Below are 23,069 nucleotides of genomic sequence, written 5' to 3'. Positions count from 1 at the left end.
AAGTAGGAGTCCTTCACATTTTGTTTTTCATGCTGATTTGTTATTTATATTATGGACATTAGCCTTGTCTTTATAATATGCCAAATAGGTTCTTGCAGTTTATCACTGGTCTTTTATTTATGTATTTTTCTCATAAAAGTATTTTTAATTTCAATTTTATCAAATCTTTCATTCTTTTCCTTTGGGTTTTTATCATGCTTATAAATGTCTGCCCTATATTTTCTTCTCAACTGTCATGTTTAAAAGAAGAAAAATAACTCCTCAGTATAAATGAGTTTTATTTTTAACATCAAGTTTATTAATTATAAAATTAATACATGCACATGGTAAAAACATCAAGTAGAACAAAGGGCTATAGATAAAAATGGCCCCTCTTTGCCAAATTCCTCTTAACAGAGATAACTCCTATTGGCAATTTCCTGTATATATTCTTCCACACATATTCTGGACACATACACACACATGTGTATTTATCCTTTTATACACAAATGGGACACACACACAATGACCCACACACAGAGTTCTGCAATCTTTCATTCAACATTATATCTCTGAGTTCTTACTGTGACTGAGTTTTATCAGATTTTTACCAGACTGACAGAGGGACCAGGGAAGTCAGAGAAGATGGAGGGGGATGTGCACAGGGAAAGGCATATTCATCTCTATAAAGCCAATACTTAGCACAAAACCTGGCACATAATAATTGTCAATAAATAAGTCTTAAATAACTAAAAGGAAAGAACTTAAGAAAACTGGAAACAAAGTGCTGTTTTGACCATCTTAGGCCAGATGTGGTCTCCAGACCGAAAGTTACCATCTCCCAGGGCAGCAAGGAACAATATATGATGATGGACGAGGACATGGAGCAGCTAGACCTCTAGCGGGCAGTAACTTCCCACTATGTGTCTCTTCCCCCACTAGATTTACTGTCTCCAGCACACACATTTAGTTCAAATGCACAGTTAACACTGACTACACAGCAGGAAAATCTGGGAGCTCAAAGACTACAAGCTGAGTTGTATCATCACATTTACACACTCATACAAATAGCTACCATTATAGTACCTACTGTGGGTCAGCACCATGTCAGGAACAACAGCCATATAAGGTTAATGTGAAGTTATCCCCATTTTACAGATGAGAAACTAGAAACTGTTAGAATCCAAGTTGACTTGTTCAGGGTCACACAGCTAGTCAAGTAGCTTCCAGAGACACCTGTGTATCTTAATTGGGTCAGCCTACTTTTCTGCTCATCCCATACCACATTAACTCCTATATCATGGACTTTGTGCTATTTTCTTTGCCTGGCATTCCCTTCCTCCACTTGTCTCATCTGGTGTTTTGTAGAAGCTAGGCAGAGAGAAACATGGGGTTGTGTAGGACCCATGCTAGGCCATGCAATTTGTTGTCACGGATGAGGAGTGAGTCAGCCATAGGAGTCCATGAATAAGAACAAACACATGGGGTATTAGAAGTTCAGAAAAGGAGTTGAGCCTGGAAACTAGAGAACACCCTCAGCTAGAATGTAGATACTGCCACAGCTCAGGAAACTCTAATGCAAACATTTTTCTCTCCCTAGGCGCTTTTGGCGAGCAGCTCACAAACACAGCCCTGTTGCCTGCAGTCTTACAGCCACTGGCCTATGTATCTGCCCCCCATCTCAATCCTGCTCATTCTCAAGGCCCACATCAAGTTGCATCTCCATGAAGCCTTTCCCTATTAATGGAACTCATTCCTCTCTTTCCTTTGTGAATTAGTTTTACTTAAAATCAGCACCATAAGATATATGTTTGTATACTCTCTTGCTCTTTAATCATTTCAAGTATCTTGTTTCTTTAAGTTGACTCCTTCACATTCTTTTTCTATTGTTTCTCTGTCTGGTCTGGGTATTGTAAAACCTGGCTAGATTCCAGTCCCAATTCTCTCACTAATGAGCTGTGTGACCTAGAGCTAGTCACAGCCTATCTGAGCCTCATCTTCCCACTTTTGAGGGTTTCTGTGAGAACATAGTAAACATTATAATACAACATATGAATGTAAGGTATTATTGCTGAAGACATTTGAACTAAAGTGCCTCTGCCTTTCACACCTACTTCGTGGATGATTCTGTGTAAGAAATAGAAATCACTGCTGTTTGTTTCACATTTGGGTCCTTGGCAATGGTTAACAGGTTTAGAACAAGAATATTGCACAACTGTTAAAGATGGTGGCAGATCAAGGGAGTCTATATGCAGCTGATTCAGGGGCTTTCCTTGGAAACTACCAGGTGATTCCAGGCTTGCTCATTTTTAAAGCTTCCATCTTTCTGAACGTTTCTTCATGTAAATGATCTGTGTCAACGCTATGAAAAATGAAAAGAATCTTGTGTCAAGTCAAGCCAGCAGATGCCTTCAGTAGCTTTCCTATCCGCAAAGGTAAGATTCCCATTCCACTTGTTCCATAGCACCACCACTGAGTTACTTCACCCACACCAACTGCTTCCCTTAGCCTTAGCTCCTTTCCTTGAGAAAACTTCCTCTTGGACCCTCACTCTTGTCCCTCTCTGACTTTGTCCAAGGCCCCATTGCATGAGTCCATTAGTTCCTGCTCCTGTATATGGAACCTCTCCCTCTCTATGGGCTCCCTTCACTCAGACTACAGAATTGCCTATCCTCAACGAGCCAGAAAAGGAAAAGACCAACTCTCTCCCTCCTCCCTGCAGTTCCACCAGTCCTCCCAGCTATAGCCCTACATCTCTTCTCCTTTTCACAAACTTTTTAAAAAAATTTTTAATGTTTATTTTTTTGAGAGAGAGAGAGCACAAGTTCGGGGAGGGGCAGAGAGAGAGGGAGACACAGAATCCGAAGCAGGCTCCAGGCTTCAAGCTATCAGCACAGAGTCCAACACAGGGCTTGAACCCACAGACTGTGAGATCATGACGTGAGCCAAAGTTGGACACTTAACTAAGCCACCCAGGTGCCCCTCCTTTTCACAAACTTCTTGAAAGATTAGTCTCTGTTCCTTCTCCCCTCCTTACTTCCTATCCTCAAGTCACTGCAGTCTGGTTTCTGGCCCCACCATGCCACTAAACCAGCCCTTGAGAAAGTCGCCTCTGGCCTCCAAATTACTAAATCCAATGGATATATGTTTCAGTACTCGTCCTCTTGAACCTCTCTGATGCATTTGATACTGTTGAGCACTTCTTCCTTGAAATTCACTTTTCCCATAGCTTCCAGGACACCATTTCTCTCCTGGTTTACTCCATGGGTTTTCTTTCCCATACCCACTTCTTAAAAAGTTGGTATTTCCCAGGGCTAATTCCCCAGAGGTGTTCCTCAGAGGTTCTTCTCTTCTCACTCTCCCCAGAGGATCTCATCCATTGCCATGGCTTCATCTATCATCTCCAAGGCACACTCCTATATCCAACTGCCTACCTACTAGAAAACTTCCCACAGTGCAAACTCCATATGTGTGTCCCTGATTAAAACCCATTGACTACAAAAGAAGGCACAGCTCTTTCAAGTGTGTAGTGAGGTAAAGATTTCAGTTTTAATGGATAGAAGCTAATCTTTAGCAAAGTGAAATGAGTAACCATGCTAATTATGAGATTGTATAGTAAGTAGATATTTAATGCCACAGAAGTGTAACAAGACCTTCCGAATTTTTTTTTTACTGACTTAGCAAAAGTTGCCTTACCTCTTGATGTATAGAGCTCACTGTTGGGCAAGAGGTAGGCCAATATGCTTAGGAAGCCCAGAGGTCTTCTGGGAGTTAAGAGACCAGTTATTATCTACCCCTTCTTTCCAAATTTAGAATTAGGAACACATACCAGGGTGAGCTAGGGGCCTTTATCCAAGACCCAGTGCCAGTGAAAGGCACCACAGCCCATAAAATAAGATTATCTTGAAGAAAGAAGGTTTAAGTGGGTCCCCTGACTCAACTCAGGGGCCTATGTCTTTGTGGGGCAAGGGCAGGTTTCATATATATATATATATATATATATATATATATATATATATATATTATGTATGTGTGTGTGTGTATATATATATCTATCTATATCTATATCTATATATATCTATATATCTATATATCTATATCTATATCTATATCTATATCTATATCTATATCTATATCTATCCATATCTATCTATATCTATATATATATATATCTGTATCTGTGGCTGATTCCAGGAGCTCCTCTAGACCCAACCACCCTGACATATACAGTACTTTAGAGAACAATGGCTGTATGTTTGGGTGTGAACTAATATATCTGTAGCCTTAAAGCCCAAGTATAATGGCACTGCATGGCTAGCAGGGATCCAGACCAGCCAGGGCATCACAGTCTAGTAACCAAACTTCTATGGGACTGGTTAGGTTCAGTTCTTAGGATCAGCCCCCTGTGGCAGTGAGAAACAGCAGCAGCAGTGGACTGATTCTTCAACCAACTTTGGAAGCAAAACTAGCTCTACTTTGGGGACCAATTTTGGAAACATGAGGAGAGGCCTCAAAATGTACCACTGCTAGAGTATCAGAGATAGGGAGAGAGAGAGAGAGAGAGAGAGAGAGAGAGAGAGGGAGAGAGCGAGCAAGGGTTGAATTTGTACCCAGAATTCTGCTAACAGGTCTTACTAATCACATATGGCATACAGGCCTTACCTACCCCCTCAGTCTCACTTCTTGACACATTCTGCTTTGTACTTTATGCTCCAGAAATAGCAAACTCCTTGGATATTTCCCACCCATTTCCCTATCAAGTACCATAAACTGTACTGTTTATTGTCTGGCTACCTTGCTCATGCATCTCCTGAGCTTGGACTACCCTTCTCCATCCTTACCACTATTTCTCTTGGCAATAGTCCTGAAACTTAACTCAGGTGGTCCTTCCTCCAAGAAGTTTTCCCTGCCCGTCTTGGACTGGGTGGGTTGTCTCCTGCCATGACTCCCTCAAGACCTTACGATCCCCTTATTGCATTATTCAGTTTATGTGCCTGTCTCTACCACTAAGCCCACTGGCCCCTGAAGAGCACAGATCATGTCTCCTGTCTTATTCACTCTTGTCTCCTAGCACCTGGCACACTTGCCTAGTACATGGCACATATTCAGCAAGTACTGGTAGAATGAATGAAGGTGAGCTCTGTCCTCTGAGGCCACAATCTCTTTTATTCCTTGACCTTTTGAATGTCTAGACACATAGTCTTTATTGGATATATCATTAACTGTCTCTTTGCCTCTAGGTGCTCTAAATTACTAATTGATCTTCTGTATGTATTTACTATATGCAAAGCAATGAGCCAGCAACTTTTTATTGGGGCAGGGGGAGAATACAATGAGGAATAAGATTCAGCCTCACACTCAAGCAGCTCTTAGAAAATAACCTTTTTCCTCCAGCCTTTGCAATTTCCAGCGGAATTTCCCCCTTTTAGAAGGCTCTCCTGGATTTACTCCATCTCTATCCTACCACAGCATTAAATCATCCATAGTTTCCTCTCACCTTACGTGGATAACTATATATTTCTATTAATTTCAGTGTTGTTTGTTTTATATATACTCTAACATTCAAAACTGATTTGAGGTCAGTGAATGGTGTCTATTCTGTGTGTGTGTGTGTGTGTGTGTGTGTGTCCTTTGTTTTGTATTCTGAGCTATTATTGCACACTGTTATCAACTTCTTGATTGACAAGTTATAAAGGTTTGAAGCCTGGCCTGAAAACACAATGGAAGCACATTGGTTAAAAGGCAAAGAGCAAGAGATACAGGAAACAGCATAACAATTTACAATAAAAAAGCAAATAATGGCATGCCATCACAACAAAAAAAAATTCTCCTTGCTGTCACTTAGGATCATTGCTGAAGCATACACAATATAGAATGCTACCACATTAAATTACTCAATATTTAAAGAAACATTAGGATTGGTCATTAAGCTTATTCCAACCTGCTAACAATATAGGCTACAGTTATTTCTTTTGAGAAAGACACCATGAAGGTCCCTAAATCCCTGATGCTTATCATGTTGTGAGTAGCTCCCCCTTTCTGGGCAGTAATCACCACACTTTCAAGCCTTTGAAACTAACATACTTCACTTTGCTAGTAGAGAACCAGCTTCTGTTTCAGCCATACTTGTAATCAGGCCTTTATGTTGTTTGCATTTATACTTCAATCCATCAAATTGGCCTTGAATGTGGAATTTTTGCACTCGGCCTTTATTTTCCATTATGTGTTCCAGTTCTGAATTCCAGAAATGAATGGCCGTTTGGTAACTGGTTAGCTGCCAACACAGCATAGCTGTATCCTAATTAAGAATGACTTTGTGTGTCAATGCCAGCCTGATGAGCTGGCAGATGGACACTGACCAGAAAGGGTCAAGACCTCTACTTCCTATCATTGCATCATTATAGCTTCATTTCCTTGAGTCTTGAAGACTCTCAAATGTAAACATTAAGACCTCTAGCAAGTATTAGAAGAGAAAAGGGAAAGAATCTAACATTTATGGAGCACCATCTATGTGCCAAAGGTTGTACTGGGTCCATTTATAATTAATGTTTCACTTCATTCAATCCCCATGTCAACACCAGATAGTCAAGTACTAGTATTAGCTCCATTTTACAGACAAGGATACTTAAGTGCAGGGAGGTTAAGTAACCATGGGTATGCTAGTAGATGCTAAACCTAGTATTTAAGCCAGACCTAAAAGAATCTAGATCTGATACTCTTTTTCCTATACCATGCTGCTTTTCTTAGCAGTGAGATCCAGTGCTGCCTGTTCTCTGCCTCTCTCTTTGGCCCCGTGTCCAAGGAGGAGGCCTACTGGTAATTTCACTTCCTTTGATATTTTGCCTCGGCATGGCTTGCTCTCAGTTCTTCTTTCCCCACTGCAGTAGCCTATGATCAAACCGAACATGTCTGCCTTGACCCCCTCCCTCCCACTTCTCCCACCACATTAACTTACTAGAATGTCTGTAGTTTACATAATGGCTAAATCAGTGCATCACACAGCATTTGCACTCCAAAATCCTTGAGGTCATTTCCACTTAGGTCTAGCAGTGTTAGGTTCTCATTTCTGTTGAGGACAGAGGCAAGGGCTCCACAGCACGCATCTGTGAGATGACATTCTGCTAACCTAAGGAGGATTAGGGATTCGAGGAAGAAATCAGTTTTACCCCAAGTTCCAAAAAGACCCTCCATTTCATATATAGCCTGGAACAAGAGCCTGGTGAATAAAGGGTCCCTGTGCACTTACCACAAGGTCTGTAGTTTACAGGAGGGGTGTTTCAGCACAGCACCTGCATACCCTCATCCCCTAAGGCATTATCACTGAGGTCAAGGTCTCTCAGGTACTCATTGGTGTAGAGTGCATTGCACAAATCCTGACAACACTCTCCAGTCAGGTGGCAGGTCCACAGTCTGCCGGGAAGTAAGGTAGAGAAGGCTGGCATCATTTCATCTGCACTGAGTCACTTTAGAAATTCTATTTGCCCACTGGAAAAACACATTAGAAACTCAGAGTGTCTTGTAAAAAAAAATCCCCTGGGCCAGGTCCAAGCAGAGATTGTGGAGTAGAGGAACATTTATTCCCCCTGAATTATTTGGATCTTCAATTATTGCTTCCTTGGAGATTCAATCACCAGGCCAAAAAATACTCACTTAATTTTAAGAGTTGCTGAAACATCAGGAAACTCAGCCTGTGGCTATAGTCCATGATACTTACGCCAGATCCTTTAACTGACAGTCAGGCTGTTTTAATCCTTCGCACAGCCATTTCAGTCCCAAATCTTCAATTTTGTTATTAATTAGAAGCAGCCTTGTCAGGCTCCGGGTGGAGCTCAGGACTTGGGCGAGGGACTCACAACAAGCCGCAGAAAGGGAACACTGGGAAAGCCTGGAGGAATGGGGATACCAAGGTGGCTGTTAACCATAGAGTCCCACTGAACTTCAAATGCCAAGGCCCATGAGAACAAGGATAAGTAGACACTTACACAAGACTCTCGATTATACCCTGTGCATGCTGCAGACCTTCACAGAGATGCTGTACTCCTATGTCCCCTAGGGTATTGGCGAACACAAACAACTCTTTTAAAGTCTGACTCACTTGCAAGAAAGAAGAGAGCTCCATACAGCTAGCATCTGTTAGGTAACATGTGCTCAAGCTACCAAGAGAAAAAGAAGAAAAATCAGCCACTGCTGCATTTAGCTTTTCCTAGCCTCCCCATTTAACTAAGTTCTAGCCATCCTTCAAGTTCTAGCTCCTAGTGCAGCTCCTTCACAAAGACTCCTCCTGAAGTCTCCAGCTCATAGGGACCTCCTACCTTTCCGTGGGCTCATCTAGCATTTCTAAATGATTCCACAGTGTTGGGCACTTCATTACATATTGAATGAACTGTGTTGTTCTCCAATTGTTTCATATCTGTGTGCCCTTAAGGGCAGCCTTATCACTTGTCCTTCTGACAAAACTACCTACATCTAGTCCAGTGTTGGGTGCATAGTAGGTGTTCTTTATAGAATTAATATTTAAGTAGTGGCATTCCTGTAAGCATGCAAGATGGTAATATAATGGAAAGAGCATGAGATTTGGAGACAGATTTTGGAGTCACATCCTGACTATACCACTTTCGAGTGCTGTGACTTTGGACAAGTCACTTTTCCCTGTGATCTTCAATTTCCTCATCTGTACAATGGAGATAAAAATCCATTTTTTAAGGTTATTGGAAAGAGTGAATTAGATGAAATAACTTCTGCCAAGCACCAAGCATAGATCTTGGCACACAGCAGGCACTTGACAAATTCAATAGTCATAAGATGCTACCAGACAGTTCTAAGAAACTTACTCTAGTTTCTCCACTTTACAGTTGGAATGTCTGAGACCTTCACAAAGATACTTCACCCCTGTATCCCCCAGGGGATTTTCACCCAGGTCAAGCTCAGTGAGGTTTGGATTGCAAATGAGAACAGAGGCAAGATAGTTGCAAACAACCTCTGAGCTTTCAGGGAGAAAGCTAGCACACAACCTTGAGAGAAAGAAAGATGAACAGAGATAAAATTGGCTGCTTTACCATCCTACTCACCCCCTGCCACAATACCTCATGAGCAGAGAAAATAAACGCCCACCTATACAAGACTGCCAACCTTGAGTATGTCACAACCTCCAGAGGAAAGAGTTATACATTGCTCCCACAATACTGTGTCCCCCAGTAGGAATTCAGTAAGTGTTGACTGCCCCTCAAAAAAAGTATTGGGAGGAAATATCAAGGCAACCTAATCTTATTTTAACTCCCTGCATGAATTTATAATTCTATCTTATAGTTTCTCTCAAATCCCAGGGGGAAGTACTATAATATCCTTAATAAGCTTCATAGTCAAAAGATCTTCCCTCTTATCTACAAGTCCATTATCGGGGTGCCCGAGTGGCTCAGTCAGTTAAGCATCCAACATTGGCTCAGGTCATGATTTCATGGCTCGTGGGTTCAAGTCCTGTGTCAGGCTCTGTGCTGACAGCTGGGGCCCTGGAGCCTGCTTTGGATTCTGTGTCTCCTTCTCTCTTTGCCTCTCCCCTGCTCACATTCTGTCTCTCTCTCTCTCTCAAAAATAAAGAAACATAAAAAATTTTTAAATCCATTATTAATTAATTTTCCATCCTTACAGAGACCCAGCCCATCATCCTCTACATGATATTCCTTGTTTGGGATGAAGAGTGGTTTTTACCAACCTTCCTGTCTTCTAAATCTTTGTTTCTCCATATTAAGTAGTTCAATTTCTTGAACTATTTCCCATCAACTTTTTCTTCCATCAATTAAAAAAATTTCTATGATATGCACTACAATTTTTGAGTCCTCAATTTTCTCTTGAGTTACCAGGCTCCAACCTTAGCTTTGAAGGAGGGCTTATAAGTACACATGTCTGTATCTCCCCAATTTAGAAATTTTAAATAGAGGCATTCTGCCAGAAAAAAAAAAAGCTTTAAAGTGGATTTTTTAAAGCTTCAATGCTAAAGAGGTTTTGCCTTAAAAAACCCACATATATATTATGATAGTTAATTTTATGCCTCAAGTTGGCTGGGTCATATGTCCAGACATTTGGTCAAACATTATTCTAGATGTATTTGGAAAGGTCCTTTTTATATGAGATTAATATTGAAATCAGTATACTTTGAGTAAAGTAATTTACCCTCCATAATTTGGATGGGCCTCATATAATCAGTTGAAAGGTTTTCTAGAAAAAGACTGACCTCCTTGAGAAGAAGACAGAATTCTCCCAGGAGAATGCCTTCAGACTTAAGCTGCAACATTGGCTCTTCCTTGTATCTCTAGCCTACTGACCTACTTTGCAGATATTGAACTTGACAGCCACCATAATCCACATGAGCCAATTCCTTAGAATAAATCTCTCTATACAGTTGACCCTTGAACAACACAGGTTTGAACTGCACAAGTTCACTTAAACATGACTTTTTGATAAATACAGTATAGTACTGTAAACGTATTTTTCTCTTATGATTTTCTTAACATTTTCTCCTCTAGCTTACTTTATTTTAATACAGCATATAATAAATATATACAGAATGTGTTAGTTGGCTGTTCATGTTATCAATAAGGCTTCCAGTCAACCGTAGGCTATTTGTAGTTAAGTTTTTGGAAGGTCAAAAGTTCTATGTGGATTTTCAACTGGCGGGGGTAGGAGTGGCCCCCCAACCTCCATATTGTTCAAGAGTCAACTGCATATTTTGTATATATCTTATTTGTTCTGTTTCTCTAGAGAACCCTAACATGTATATGATAAATTATATATTAAAATCATTACCATGGACTTTGAAGTCAAACACATGTCGGTTTTGAATTGTGCCTTTACCATGTTATTTAGTCTTATGATCTTAGGTCTCCAATTCCTCATCTGCTAAAATGGGGATAATAATTAAAGGAAATAATGGATACAAAGCACTCAGCCCAATGGTTAGCACAAAGTAACTGTTCAATAAGTGTGGGTTATTATTATAGTCATTGATGTTATTGTTACTTACAATGAAAATTCTCTTCCTAAACTTGTTGCATAGAAACAATTTTAGGGACTGTCACTTTTTATTCTTCCTCTCCATGGCTCTTTGAAATGTTTTGATCACAAAATGTCCATTTTGAGTTGCATATTTAAATTTTTTTTCTTGCAGTAAGGAAACTAACAGTTACAACTTACTTGAGCTTCTGTAATTTGCAATTTGGGTCTTTTAAACCTTCACAGAGCAATTTCAGAGCTGAAGCTTCCAGTTTTGTTTCCCTAAATTCCAGATCAGTGAGCCACTGACTGGTGCTGAGAACAGCTGCTAGTGCCCCACAAGAAGCAGGAGATATAAGGCATCCGTACAACCTTCAGAGAAAAGAAGAATGACCTCATCATCTTGTTCATGCTCTCCCCACATGCAAACAGAAATTGACAAAAAATGACATGAACAGAGAAAACAAAATCTCCTGCTGTCAGTTACCTCAATGTCTGTAAGACACAGTTTGGCTGCTTTAATCATTCACACAGAAGCCTCATTCCTGAATCTTCCAGGGTATTTTTTACAAATTCCAAATCTGTCAAATACTGGTTAGTTTCAAATACTAAAGAGAGGTCCCTACCACAAGAAGCTGTGAGGTGGCAGAAAATCAGTCTGTGTGGAGAAAAAGACATTTCAGAGAAGAAAGAAAATAGGACTCCCCTTAAAGGTACCTGTTTGTACCTTACTGATGTAATGAATTTTTTCAATCCACTCAACAATTTATCGGGTGCTTACCACTGTGCCAAATGCTAAAAGCACAAAAATAATTAAGACCCCAACTTGGCCTTCAAGGATGTCCAGTTAATGGGAAAAAAAAATTAGAAAATCATGGATACAGTGTGAAAAGTACTTCAAGTGGTATGTGTAAGGTATCATGGGGACACAGAAAGGTAGTACAATTCAACCTAGCTTGGGGTGGGGCTTGGAGGATCAAGAAATATTTATAAAAAAATAAATACTTGAGTGCTGTTGTGAAAGGGGAAGAGAAATTGAACAGCTGGATGAAGAGAATGGAAGCAGGAGGAAGTGGAGGAGCTGAGGGACAATTCACTCATGGAGCAGCCAGTGCAAAGGCCAAGAGATGGAAAGGCCAGAGACAAGACAGAGGATGTTTTGTTTGAGAAACTTCCAATTACAGCTGACCCTTGAGCAACTCAGGGGATTAGGGGCTTCAACCTCCACAGAGTTGAAAATCCACCTACAACTTTTGACTCCCCCAAAACTTAACTACTAATAGCCTGCTATTGACCAGAAACCTTAACAATAATCAATTAACATGTATTTGTATGTTATGTATATTACATACTATATTCTTACAATAAAGTAAACTAGATAAAATAAAATGTTACTAAGAAAATCATAAGAGAAAATACATTTATAGTACCGCTCTGAATTTATTTTTAAAAAAAATCCACATATAAGTGGACCTCCACAGTTCAAACTCCCTGTTGTTCAAGGGTCAATTGTATTTGCTATGGCCTATTTTAAAAGACTAGAAGGACAGGGGCGCCTGGGTGGCTCAGTCGGTAAGTGTCCAATTTCGGCTCAGGTCGTGATCTCACAGTTGGTGGGTTCAAGCCCCGTATCGGGCTCTGTGCTGACAGCTCAGAGCCTAGAGCCTGCTTCAGATTCTGTGTCTCCCTCTCTCTCTGCTCCTCCCCCACTCACACTCTGTCTCTCTCTCAAAAGTAAATAAACATTTAAAAAATAAAAGACTAGAAGGACATATATGTATGTATATATATATATATATATATATATGCACACACATATATATCAAATTATTAACAGTGGTTATCTTCTAGGTTGGGAAAGGGTGAGATTACAGGGAGACATTTACTTTATAGGTATTTAAAATGTATTTACAATGATCATAAGTTATCAAAGAGTAGTTAAAAATTTAAAAACATAATATATGCTTACTATAAACAATTTCTATAATAGAGAAAAACGTAAAGAATAAAGTTTTTTTAAGTACTATATTACTATCACCCCAAAATAACCACTGTTAAAATTTTGGCACACGAATTTCCAGATTTTTAATGTATGCATACATATGTTCTTTGTAACAAGTGAAATCATAGGAAGATGTATTTTAAAAAGATAAAAACTTTTTTGGAGCACCTGGGTGGCTCAGTCAGTTAAGCATCCGACTTTGGCTCAGGTCATGATCTCCCGGTTCATGGGTCCAAGCCCCACATCAGGCTCTGTGCTGACAGCTCAGAGCCTGGAGCCTGCTTTGATTCTGTGTCTCCCTCTCTCTTGGCCCCTCCTCTGCTCACACTGCCTTTCTCTCAAAAATGAATAAACGTTAAAAAAATTTTTTTAAGAAGATAAAAACTTTTTCCAAACCTCCTCTCCAATTCCACCTCCCAGAGATAACCAATGTTAAGAGTCTGGTATATACCCTCTCACTCCTTTCTCCAAGATCATAGAAACATACAGACACACACACAGATTTTATTTTACAAAAATGTGATCATAGAAGAAATTACATCAAGTTTACAATGTACTCTGTCATTTGTCCTTGCAGTAGGCCCATTGATAGAAATTAAGATTCATTTACAGCAGAAAGTCGTATAGTAAGTGGCAAAGTAGGACTAAACCTGAAGTCTGTCTGATTTATCCAGAAGGCTTCGGAAAGTCAGTGGAGATTTAAAGTGAGATGGTCATATCCCTCTAATGCCAGGAAGCAGGAGACAGACCAGATATCAGAGGGCTGCAGTCCAGGGAAGAAATAGGGTAGGGGTAGCTGACCTAGGATGGTGGGGGCAGCAAAGGTGGACAGATTCAAGACATGGTTTGGGGGTGAAGTGGCCAAGATTTATGTCCATTTAGGGTCACTACAATATTCAGTGCTGGGCCAATGGGCAATGAAGCTGTTCCCTAGCTCCACCTTCTTCCTCCAAGGCATTCAGGAGTCCCATGGGGGATTGGGGCTGCCTCTTGTTCTAGAAAATTCCATCTCTAGGAGGGACGGGCCCCCTGGTGTGGGACAAAGCATTATGGTGGGGTGCGCATAACTTCTTGTATTTGATTACAAGTCCTTTATGTTCTTGATTCTAAGTCTTTTCTGACCACTCCTGCTATTTCCGGCTTTCAAGGACTTTCAACAATATAGCAGGTCCTCTTATGTCCTGGAGTTGGGACAGAACCTTCCTCTCACATTCCCTCCCACCCCCACTATCACTGGAAGATGGAACAGTCCCAGAGTAAAAGATTCCAGAATTGGCCCTAAGACTTCCTTTTTCTCAAGCCCTTGGAGGGAAAAGTACCCTCTTGCTTGGGCTTATTAGGTAGGTATGGTTAGGTATGGTTAGTCTGCACCCCATCTGGCCCCGGCTGGAGGTGTACTAGGGTGGGGCAAACCAGTCAGTGGACCTTTCAGAGGGTCTGAGGGAGGAGGGGCAGGGCAAACAGATGGTTGGAAATGCTGGGTGGGGGAGGGGACGAGAGGGCAGGACTGGAGAAAGGGGGACAAGGGGACCAGACGAGGGAGGCGGAGGTGCAGTGGGTGTGTGGGGACAATGTGGCAGGATGGGGGAGGGGGTGGGACAGGGGCAGGGGGGATAAGGGGGCAGGACGGGGGGGGGCGGCGGGATGGGGAAGTGGGGTGGGGTAGGGACGAGGTGGCGGGTCAGGGGAGCGGGTAGGATGAGGGGGTGGGACAGAGGAGGCGGGGGGGGTGGGGGGGGTGTAGGGGCGGGGGGGGGCAAGAGGGCAGGACGGGGGGAGGAGGGGGGCAAGGCCAGACGGGAGGAGAGGAAGGGGGATAAAGAGGGAGGGGAAGGGGGACAAGAGGAGAGGGGCAAGGGGGGTCTACGGGACAACTGGTTTGCTCGTTTCTGCAGGGCCAGCCAAACCCCTAAGGTTCTCAGTCATCATGGCCTTGAAACCCGACGACCCCAGTGGTGGGTTCCAGCACAGCAAAGTGGTAACCTTCATCAATGAGAAGATGGCTGGGCACACAAAAGGCCCGGAGTTCTACCTGGAGAATACATCCTTGCCCTGGGAGGAGGTGGAGGACAAACTCAGGGCCATCCTGGAAGACAGCACAGTGTCCAGTGAGGCCAAAGAGGCCTGTGCCTGGAGCAGCCTGGTCCTAGGTGTGCGCTTTGCCCACAGGCAGGGCCAGTTACACAAGCACAGGGTACACTGGCTGCATGACTTCGCCAAACTGCATAAGACCGCTGCACAGACCTTGGCCTCAGACCTAAAGGAGTTCACTACACAGCAGGAGATGGAACACAAAGAGGCAGCCTTCCAGCTACAGATGGCCCAGGCCAACCTGGAAGAGGTGCAGACAGAACGGGATTTCCTGAAGTGGAAGCTCCTCCAGGTCTTAAAGATTATCTCTGCTTGATCCCTGCCCTATCTCCCTGCCACATCCCCTCACCACCCCCAGAATGGGTCTCAACACTGCCTACTTTTCTCCAACAGCTGCAGTCTCTGCAGAAGCAGGTCCAGGTCTCAGAGGAGCCAGGCCTGGCCACTAGGACAGAAGGAGCAGGTAAGGTAGAGGAGGCGGGAGTTGCTGCCACTTCTACTGCTTCTACTGGCACTGCAGGAAGAGGAAGAAGAGGACAGAAGAATGCAGAAGGGGCAGAAGCTGCAAAGGAGCCAGGTGGAGGCCTCATGCACCTGCTTGGAGCTGTGGAGCAGAAAAATTACACCACCAGTGGGCAGAGGAAGGGAGATATTAAGTCAGTGGAAACAGCCATGTTTTATTTCTCTGGGACCATCAAGCCTAGGGCCACAGTCACACCATCACCCCTTCCTGTCCAGCTCCCTGCCTCATTCACATACTCTTACGCCTGTCCCTTTTCCCCCTTCCCACCTGCGCCCACACCAGTCCCACCAGCAACACCATTCACCGTAGGAACTCCAGTTCAGACATCTCCCCACTGGAGGCCCTCTGAGGTTAGTGTGAGGTCTAATGTGGGGTCCCAGGGAAAAGACCCTCAAGAATCCCAAAGAGACAGGAGAGACTCTGATCCCTATCATCATAGAAGACCTCCCATATTTCGCAGACCTGGGGATTGGGACTGCCCTTGGTGTAAAGCTGTGAATTTTTCAAGGAGGGAAATTTGCTTCCGCTGTGGGAGGGGAATCTGGCTGCAAAGCCCTCAGTAAATTAAGAAATGTCAAATAGAACAGAAACCTATACCAGTGGAAAATCAATTTTTGAGGGATGGGGGAAAGGTGAGGGAGGGGACTCAGTGGAGTGGGGAAGGGGATAAGTGGGAGAATGGGGCTAAGGGAATGGGAGGGAGGTGGGGTGGGAAGTGGAGAAGGTGTAGATTGACAGGGAGAGACATGTTTTGATGACCCCCTTTGTGTTCCAGAGCATTAGTGTTCCATACCCCAGAAGCACCGTAGCTTTTGTTCTTCCTCCTAAGCCCTAGTATCTAGTGGACATGAGCAGCCATGTATATGACAATCCACCCATCTCCCCACCTAGGCTGTATATGATGGGAGGAGTGGACATCTGACCCATCCTTAGCCAAACAGGTTCTCGAACAGAGAGGCAGATTTCATAGAGTGGTGTTGGGCAAGGAAGCAGTGGGTTATTTGGAGTCGGGCCAAGGTCAGAGTCATGAATGCCGAGGCCACAGCCAAGGACTGGCCCCGGCTGTCAGAAGAACTGTGTGCTTTATAGAAGCCAAGTGTCTTAGAGGATACTAGAATGAGGTCCCAGGGAGCAGATAAGGCATAGAGAAAGCACAGGAGTTGATCCTGTAACCCTAGAGATGGAGACAGTGGTGGTCTTTCTACAGTTATGCTGCATGAAAATCCAATCCACACAGATACCCTTTTCTTTAAGTTAAGTTGAGTGGGTTCCTGATCTGGGTAACCAGATTATTTCCAAGTCAGAAATTGGCACCAAGAAGAGCAGTCACAAGCCACAGATCATCCAAGAAAAATGTCAACACTGGCTGGGGAGGAGTATCAGAGAGCTACAGGTAGTGAGGATTCCTATATCCCAAGAGTCTCCCGGAATGAACTGGACAGGAAGCTTGTTCATGTTCTGATCAAGTTATATCATGAGAAACCATCAAAAAAGGCCTGGGGTTAACCCTGGGCTTACAACACAGCAGAGATTTGCCACCCTTAAGATGAAATCCCTCAGGACTGCATACAGAGGACACCAGCACCAGATGCAGACAACTGCTATGGCTGTATAGCCCCGAAACATGAGAATCTTCCCCAGTCCTCAGTGGCAGAACTGGGGACAGACAGATCTGAACAGGGAACCCCTACCACTTCTAAGGAGGTGAGTCAGCAAATGATAGTGCCCAGAGGGTTTGCTGGTCTAGTTTATGGACCAAAGTGTGGTGCTATCCTGAGCAATTCTCTCCCCAAACCCACTGCCAGAATAATAGTGGGAGGGGGGATCTGGTTACAAAGGTCTCAGTGAATTCATAAATGAAATAAAACATATCCCAATGGGAAATCAATGTCTAGAGGGAGGGGGTAAGCTGGGAAAAGAGAAGGGGAGAGGATGGTTTGTGTTTCCTTTCTCATGATTCTGATTCTAAGTGGTGCTGAGGGAGACTAAATGTATGGATTAGCCCACAGGTAGAAGGATCGTGAGGTGTCACACCTGGACCAGAGTAAGAAAACTGGAGGAGCCCTGGACATCACCCAGGGACTACAGACATAGAGCCTGAAGCTATAATGGCCCTGGTTCATCATCATAGCTCCTGGATAGGACTTTGGGCTGTCTCCTATTGGGGCAGGTGTGGACAACCATCAGGATTGGGGGCAACATCCCTAACCTGCATTTTCAGGAATATCTTTGGGCTTGTTTATATTCTTCTAGGACAGAGTTTTCCAGCCTCAGCACTCCTCACACTTGAGGTTGAATAATTATTTGTTGCAGGGGGCTGTCTAGTACACTGCGGGATGTTTGACAGAATCCCTGGCCTCTACACATTAGAGGTCAGTAGCACCCACTCCCCAAGTTGTGACAAGCAAAAATGTCTCCAGGTATTGCCACACATCCACTGGAGGGTGAAACTGCCACTGGCTGGGAACCATAGAGGCGACAAGGTCCTTAGGAGTAGTCATGACAGTGGGAAGAGAGATGCAAGGAGGGCATTCTCAGCGTGCCCAGGGCTGCAGGGGATGCCCTAAAGTAGGAACTGAAAAGTATTCATTGGATTTGGTATTATTTCGATCTTTGAACAGATCTGGGCCAGGGAGGGGTAGAACCCAAACCACAAGGACTGAGGAGTAAATGGGAATTGAGGAAGGGGGGCTCTTCAAGAACTCCTAGCAGTAAAGGGAAGGAGTGGGGTACATGGTTGAGAGAGGGTTCCTTTTAATATGGGAGAAACTTGAACCATGGGGAAGGAGACAACTGAAGAAAGCTTGAAAACATACAACACACAAGAGAGAGACCCTGCTTACCACATTGGGAGGCATGTTCATTGTACTATTCAATAAAAAATAAAATATGACGGCCAGTTTTTTTTGTGTGTGTGAAACAAAACCCCCCAAGCTCTGTAACTGCATGTGCAGGATATATATATATTATAGGTTTATTTGTGCCTTATGTTACACATTGATGTTTGAAAAGGCATAGAAAAAAGGTCTGGAAAGATATTTAGCAAACAAGGTGTTACCTAGGGAGGTATGGTCAGGGCATGGTAAGCAGGAGTGGGGATGTTGGGGTATAAGGTGGGGTGGGGTATGGGACAGTAGGGGGGGAGGGCTTTTATATCTTTATATACTTCTGTGTTGTGTAAAGTGAAATAATTAAATGCTTAAAAATTAAAAATTAAAAAGTGAATTTACTTGCTTGGGGAGGTTTGGAAAGGCCACCTCTTCCTCTAGGACAGGAGGGAAGGAAGGAAAACAGACACTGATCTGTGTGGTGAGGGGTTTAGAAACAAGGGAGCTCGTGCCTGTGTGCTTGAGATGTGGACTAAAGGAGACAAGATACCTGAGAGTGAGCACGGAATGGAAGTCAGCGTGGTGGGTGGGGAGTTTCTGAGCAATGGCACTTTGGGGAATAACAGCAGGGGATGGAGGTGAGGCATGGAGGGAGAGAAAAAGATCACTGAGCTGCATGGAGTGGGACAGGACCCAACTGAAAGAAAACCAAGGAAGAGGACAGCTGGATCTGGAAGGAGAAGAGGGTAGGTCCAGGAGGGGCACAGACACAGATCTCTTAGATGTTATAGACTTCCATCCACTCCCTACAGCAAAAATAGCATATACAAAAGGGACAGAGGCTGGAGGGGCTGACAGGGATCTGTGCCTGACTCTCTACCCCTTCTAGGTTTGTAGCATATCTTATCATTTGCTATTCTGCTATGGAGAAGCTGAGCACTAGTTATATTTTGTTTGCAGGTCCCATCAGCTGGGGGTACAATTTCTAGCAATCCAGTTTCTACCTTACAAATACCTAAGTGTTTAAAGCAAAGTTCAACTTACTTCAGGTCTTTGATTTTACAGCATGGATTACGTAGTGCTTGGCAGAGCAAGTGTAGCCGAGACACTGGCAAATTGCATAGCTTGAAGGACCTAAAAAAAATGAGAAAGCAAAAATAATTTAAAACAAGACAGTTAAGAACAAAATTTTAAGTAAAAGGCTTACTTTGGCTTCTGATTACCATACTAGTATTCATTTACTTCTTCCAAAGTCCCATTTTGCAGATAAGGAAATTAAGGCACAAAAAAGTTAAGATATTTGCCTCAGGTCACATAGGTAGGAATAGAATGGAGGTCAGCACTCAGATCTGTCTGACTTCAAAGCCCAAGCCATGTTACTGTGTGCCAGGCACCAAGGTAAGCACTTTACATATAAAATTATCTTATCTGGTCCCTAACACAATGATGGATATCATAATCATCGTTTTGCAGATGGCTCAGAGAAGTCAAGTGAGTTGCCCAAGCTATCTACACTATAACTATATTTTGGTTGTCAGTACTAATAGAATAATTAATCATTAAAAACTAGAAAAGTTCATATGTTTTGAACTAGAAAAGTTCAAATGTTCATATGTTAAACATAATTCTATGTTTAATTTTTTGAGGAATACCCAAAGAAAACAAAAACACTAATTTGGTAATATATATGCACCCCTATGGTTATTGCAGCATTATTTACAATGGACATATTATGAAAGCAACTCAAGTGTAGATCAATAGATGAATGGATAAAGATGTGGTGTGTGTGTGTATGTATGTGTGTGTATGTGTATTTATATATACACAAACAATACATATATATATGTATGTATATATATACATACATACACAATGGAATATTACTCCATCATAAAAAAAGAATAAAATCTTGCCTTTTGCAACAACATAGATGGATCTAGAAGGTATAATGCTAAGTGAAAGAAATTAGTCCAAGAAAGACAAATATCACATGATTTCACTCATATGTGGAATTTAAGAAACAAAACAGGGGCGCCTGGGTGGCTCGGTCAGTTAAGTGTCCGACTTCAGCTCAGGTCATGATCTCACGGTCCGTGAGTTCGAGCCCCGCGTGGGGGTCTGTGCTGACAGCTCCGAGCCTGGAGCCTGTTTCAGATTCTGTGTCTCCCTCTCTCTCTGCCCCTCCCCTGTTCATGCTCTGTCTCTCTGCCTCAAAAATAAATAAACGTTAAAAAAAAATTAAAAAAAAAAAGAAAAAAAAAGAAACAAAACAAATGAACAAAAAAAAGAGAGACAAAAAATAAACAGACTCTTAAATACAGAGAACAAATTGGTGGTTGCCAGAGGGGAGGTGGGTGGAGATGTGTGAAATAAATACAGGGGATGAAGAGCACACTTATCTTGACAAGCACTGAGAAATGTACAGTATCACTGAATCACTATATAGTACACCTGAAATTAATATAACACTGTATGTTAATTACACTTGAACAACAAAATAAACCTAAAACAGTACAATAGTGAACTCTCTGTCAACATGCTTGTGAAAGTTTAAGCCCCCTGATAAAGGCAATAGGGCTGGGGTAGGGACTCCATTTAAGGCTGATTTTCTGGAAATCTAGAATGAACCAGAAGCCTCTTTTTGTTTCCATCAGTGTTTAAAAGTTCTCAATGCATTTATCCATCATTTTACTTTATAATATACAGTTGAAGTGGTCTTGAATTTATCAAGACATTGTAGCCAAGGTCCTTGGTAATTCCAAGTCCATGTAACCTCTCCTACTCCTTCCACTCTAGTCCCAAACACCCTTGCTGCACTTCCCTTCCCCTCCCCACTTCCCTCAAACACACCTACCCCATACTCATTTCTACCTCTATGCTACTCCCACTGAGGAAATATAACTATCAGAGAAAAGACTCGGGTTAACACTTCCTAAGTAGAGCCTTCTGCCCACTCTCTTCTTCTCAAGGTCCCCTACCTCTCAGCTGGTCGTACAGCTAAAGGAGTGGCAATGCCCATCTTAACCCAAGTATTGAGAACGGACTTATGACCAGTGGCATTTTCTAGATAACACAGGTCAATAAGTCAATAGAACTGTATTTTGCAATATATAGAATCTGTATGAAATAAGGCTTAGGTTTACCTAAGCCTCTTTGAACCCTTTGTGAAGGTGGAAGCCTGGTAGAAAAAGCCCAGGATTCACAGCAATATATGCAGGAGTACAATTCTTCCCCTTACTAACCTGAGGCTCTCTGAGGCCTCAGTGATGAAGTATATGTAGAGGAGAGTGATAACCAATTCAATGTTAAGTTTACCACCTTTTCCAGAATAGCAGTCATCAACACCAAAATAGTAGAATCCTCAATGATAATCTTGATGACTTACGTGCTCATAACACTTTTATAATTATAAAGTACAGTCACAAGGTAACAGTGAAGACTAATATATATATACACACACATACACACACACAGTGGCTAGCACAGTGCCTAATACATAATAAGTGCTCAGAATTGTTAACCTTCCCTTAGTGTCTACCTAGTCTAGTGTCCAATATGTGATATATATTGAATAAATCCTTACTGGGTTGATTGACATAAAATATGGAAAGTGGAGATGATTCATTTTATTTATTGACAATACCAGAAATGATCATGTGCCTGAATACTTGAAATAAACAAGAAAGCCCATGATTTCTGAAGGCCAAAACATTGGAGAAAATACATTAATATACTCACTGATTAAGTGTAAAGACTGGTGTCATGAATGCAGAGACTTGCTCTTCCTCCTCAAATCCAATTAGGTGCTGACACTTCAGAGACACTGACAGATGACTGTGACTGCTTTTTACACAGAATGACATAGCCAGAATGTCCATTTTTGTGTAGGTAGGTTGAAGCAATATAATTGATTATAAATCACCAATTATCTTTTCTGCATATTCTTCTTCCTGAATCTCATACAAACAATGAAATAAGTCCATTGGCTCAATCTGTAACATAGAATATTTATCCTTTATTTCTTTCTCAGTCCATTTCAATAATTCCTCTCGAAGTCCTGGGGAGACTTTTCTTCCAAAAGTAGTTTCCACAGCCTTTCCCTTTCCTTTACGTAAGAGGCCAAACAAGAACTGTATCGTTAATGATGAAAACCCTTTCCCATATTGTTGGAATATTTATTGCCACGTTTTCCCCACTTGATCAAAAAACATCCAGCTGCCGTCATTCTTTAGGGCATAGAACACAGCAGTCAAGAACTCTTGGAAACTGAAGTGAAGGAAAGTGTAGACATTGACACTTCCTTCAGATTTTTTCAAAAAGTAATTTAGAAAAGTGCAATTGATATCATATACCCCTATCCCATGTCTCCTGAGGTCATGGACTTCAAATAGGACCTGTTGGTTCTGTAGTCCCTCCGCAGCCAAAGAGCAAAGGCCCCACAGACAACTTTGTCCCTTCCACACTGAGATAACTGTAATGGTTTTGAGGCACTTGGAAAAGTAAAACAGATACACATCAGTCATGGTCTGAAGTGACCTCATAAGACTCCTGTCACCATCTTCCTGTGACTGCGGGACACTGCAGATCATCCAGGAGATGATGGAAAGAGAGGACATAATGTCAAGGCTTTGATTTTGTCGCAGCTCATAAAAGACTCTCA

The 23,069-nt window shown here is 42.4% G+C and overlaps 1 protein-coding gene and 2 long non-coding RNA genes across 3 annotated transcripts; 1 reads left to right on the top strand and 2 right to left on the bottom strand.

The window, feature by feature from the left end:
* Positions 1 to 325: 325 nt before the first annotated feature.
* Positions 326 to 7,857, bottom strand: LOC102959884. The gene is made up of 4 exons (XR_006213547.1): positions 7,694 to 7,857; positions 7,226 to 7,389; positions 6,935 to 7,105; positions 326 to 2,341 (listed from the first exon to the last, which is right to left on the bottom strand). It is a non-coding gene; the product is annotated as an uncharacterized LOC102959884 (long non-coding RNA).
* A 3,398-nt stretch (positions 7,858 to 11,255) lies between these two features.
* Positions 11,256 to 22,746, bottom strand: LOC122235462. The gene is made up of 3 exons (XR_006213546.1): positions 22,148 to 22,746; positions 19,454 to 19,543; positions 11,256 to 11,337 (listed from the first exon to the last, which is right to left on the bottom strand). It is a non-coding gene; the product is annotated as an uncharacterized LOC122235462 (long non-coding RNA).
* On the top strand, positions 14,252 to 16,177 carry TEX13B (testis expressed 13B). The gene is made up of 3 exons (XM_007090642.3): positions 14,252 to 14,307; positions 14,863 to 15,350; positions 15,452 to 16,177. The coding sequence occupies exons 2-3, from the start codon at positions 14,895 to 14,897 to the stop codon at positions 16,142 to 16,144; spliced, it is 1,149 nt and encodes a 382-aa protein (XP_007090704.2). The 5' UTR covers positions 14,252 to 14,307; positions 14,863 to 14,894; the 3' UTR covers positions 16,145 to 16,177.
* Positions 22,747 to 23,069: the final 323 nt, after the last annotated feature.

The sequence above is a fragment of the Panthera tigris genome, chromosome X (genome assembly GCF_018350195.1).
Source record: "Panthera tigris isolate Pti1 chromosome X, P.tigris_Pti1_mat1.1, whole genome shotgun sequence".
NCBI lineage: Eukaryota > Metazoa > Chordata > Mammalia > Carnivora > Felidae > Panthera > Panthera tigris.
The sequence above is the reverse complement of the archived record's forward strand: the minus strand, read 5'-3'. Positions and strand labels throughout refer to the sequence as shown.

Excerpts from the sequence above, each read along its gene's own strand:
- TEX13B (XM_007090642.3), top strand. The coding sequence starts at position 14,895 with ATGGCCTTGAAACCCGACGACCCCAGTGGTGGGTTCCAGCACAGCAAA. Across the intron at positions 15,351-15,451 it reads TGAAGTGGAAGCTCCTCCAG|CTGCAGTCTCTGCAGAAGCA; the intron begins GTCTTAAAGATT and ends TTTCTCCAACAG.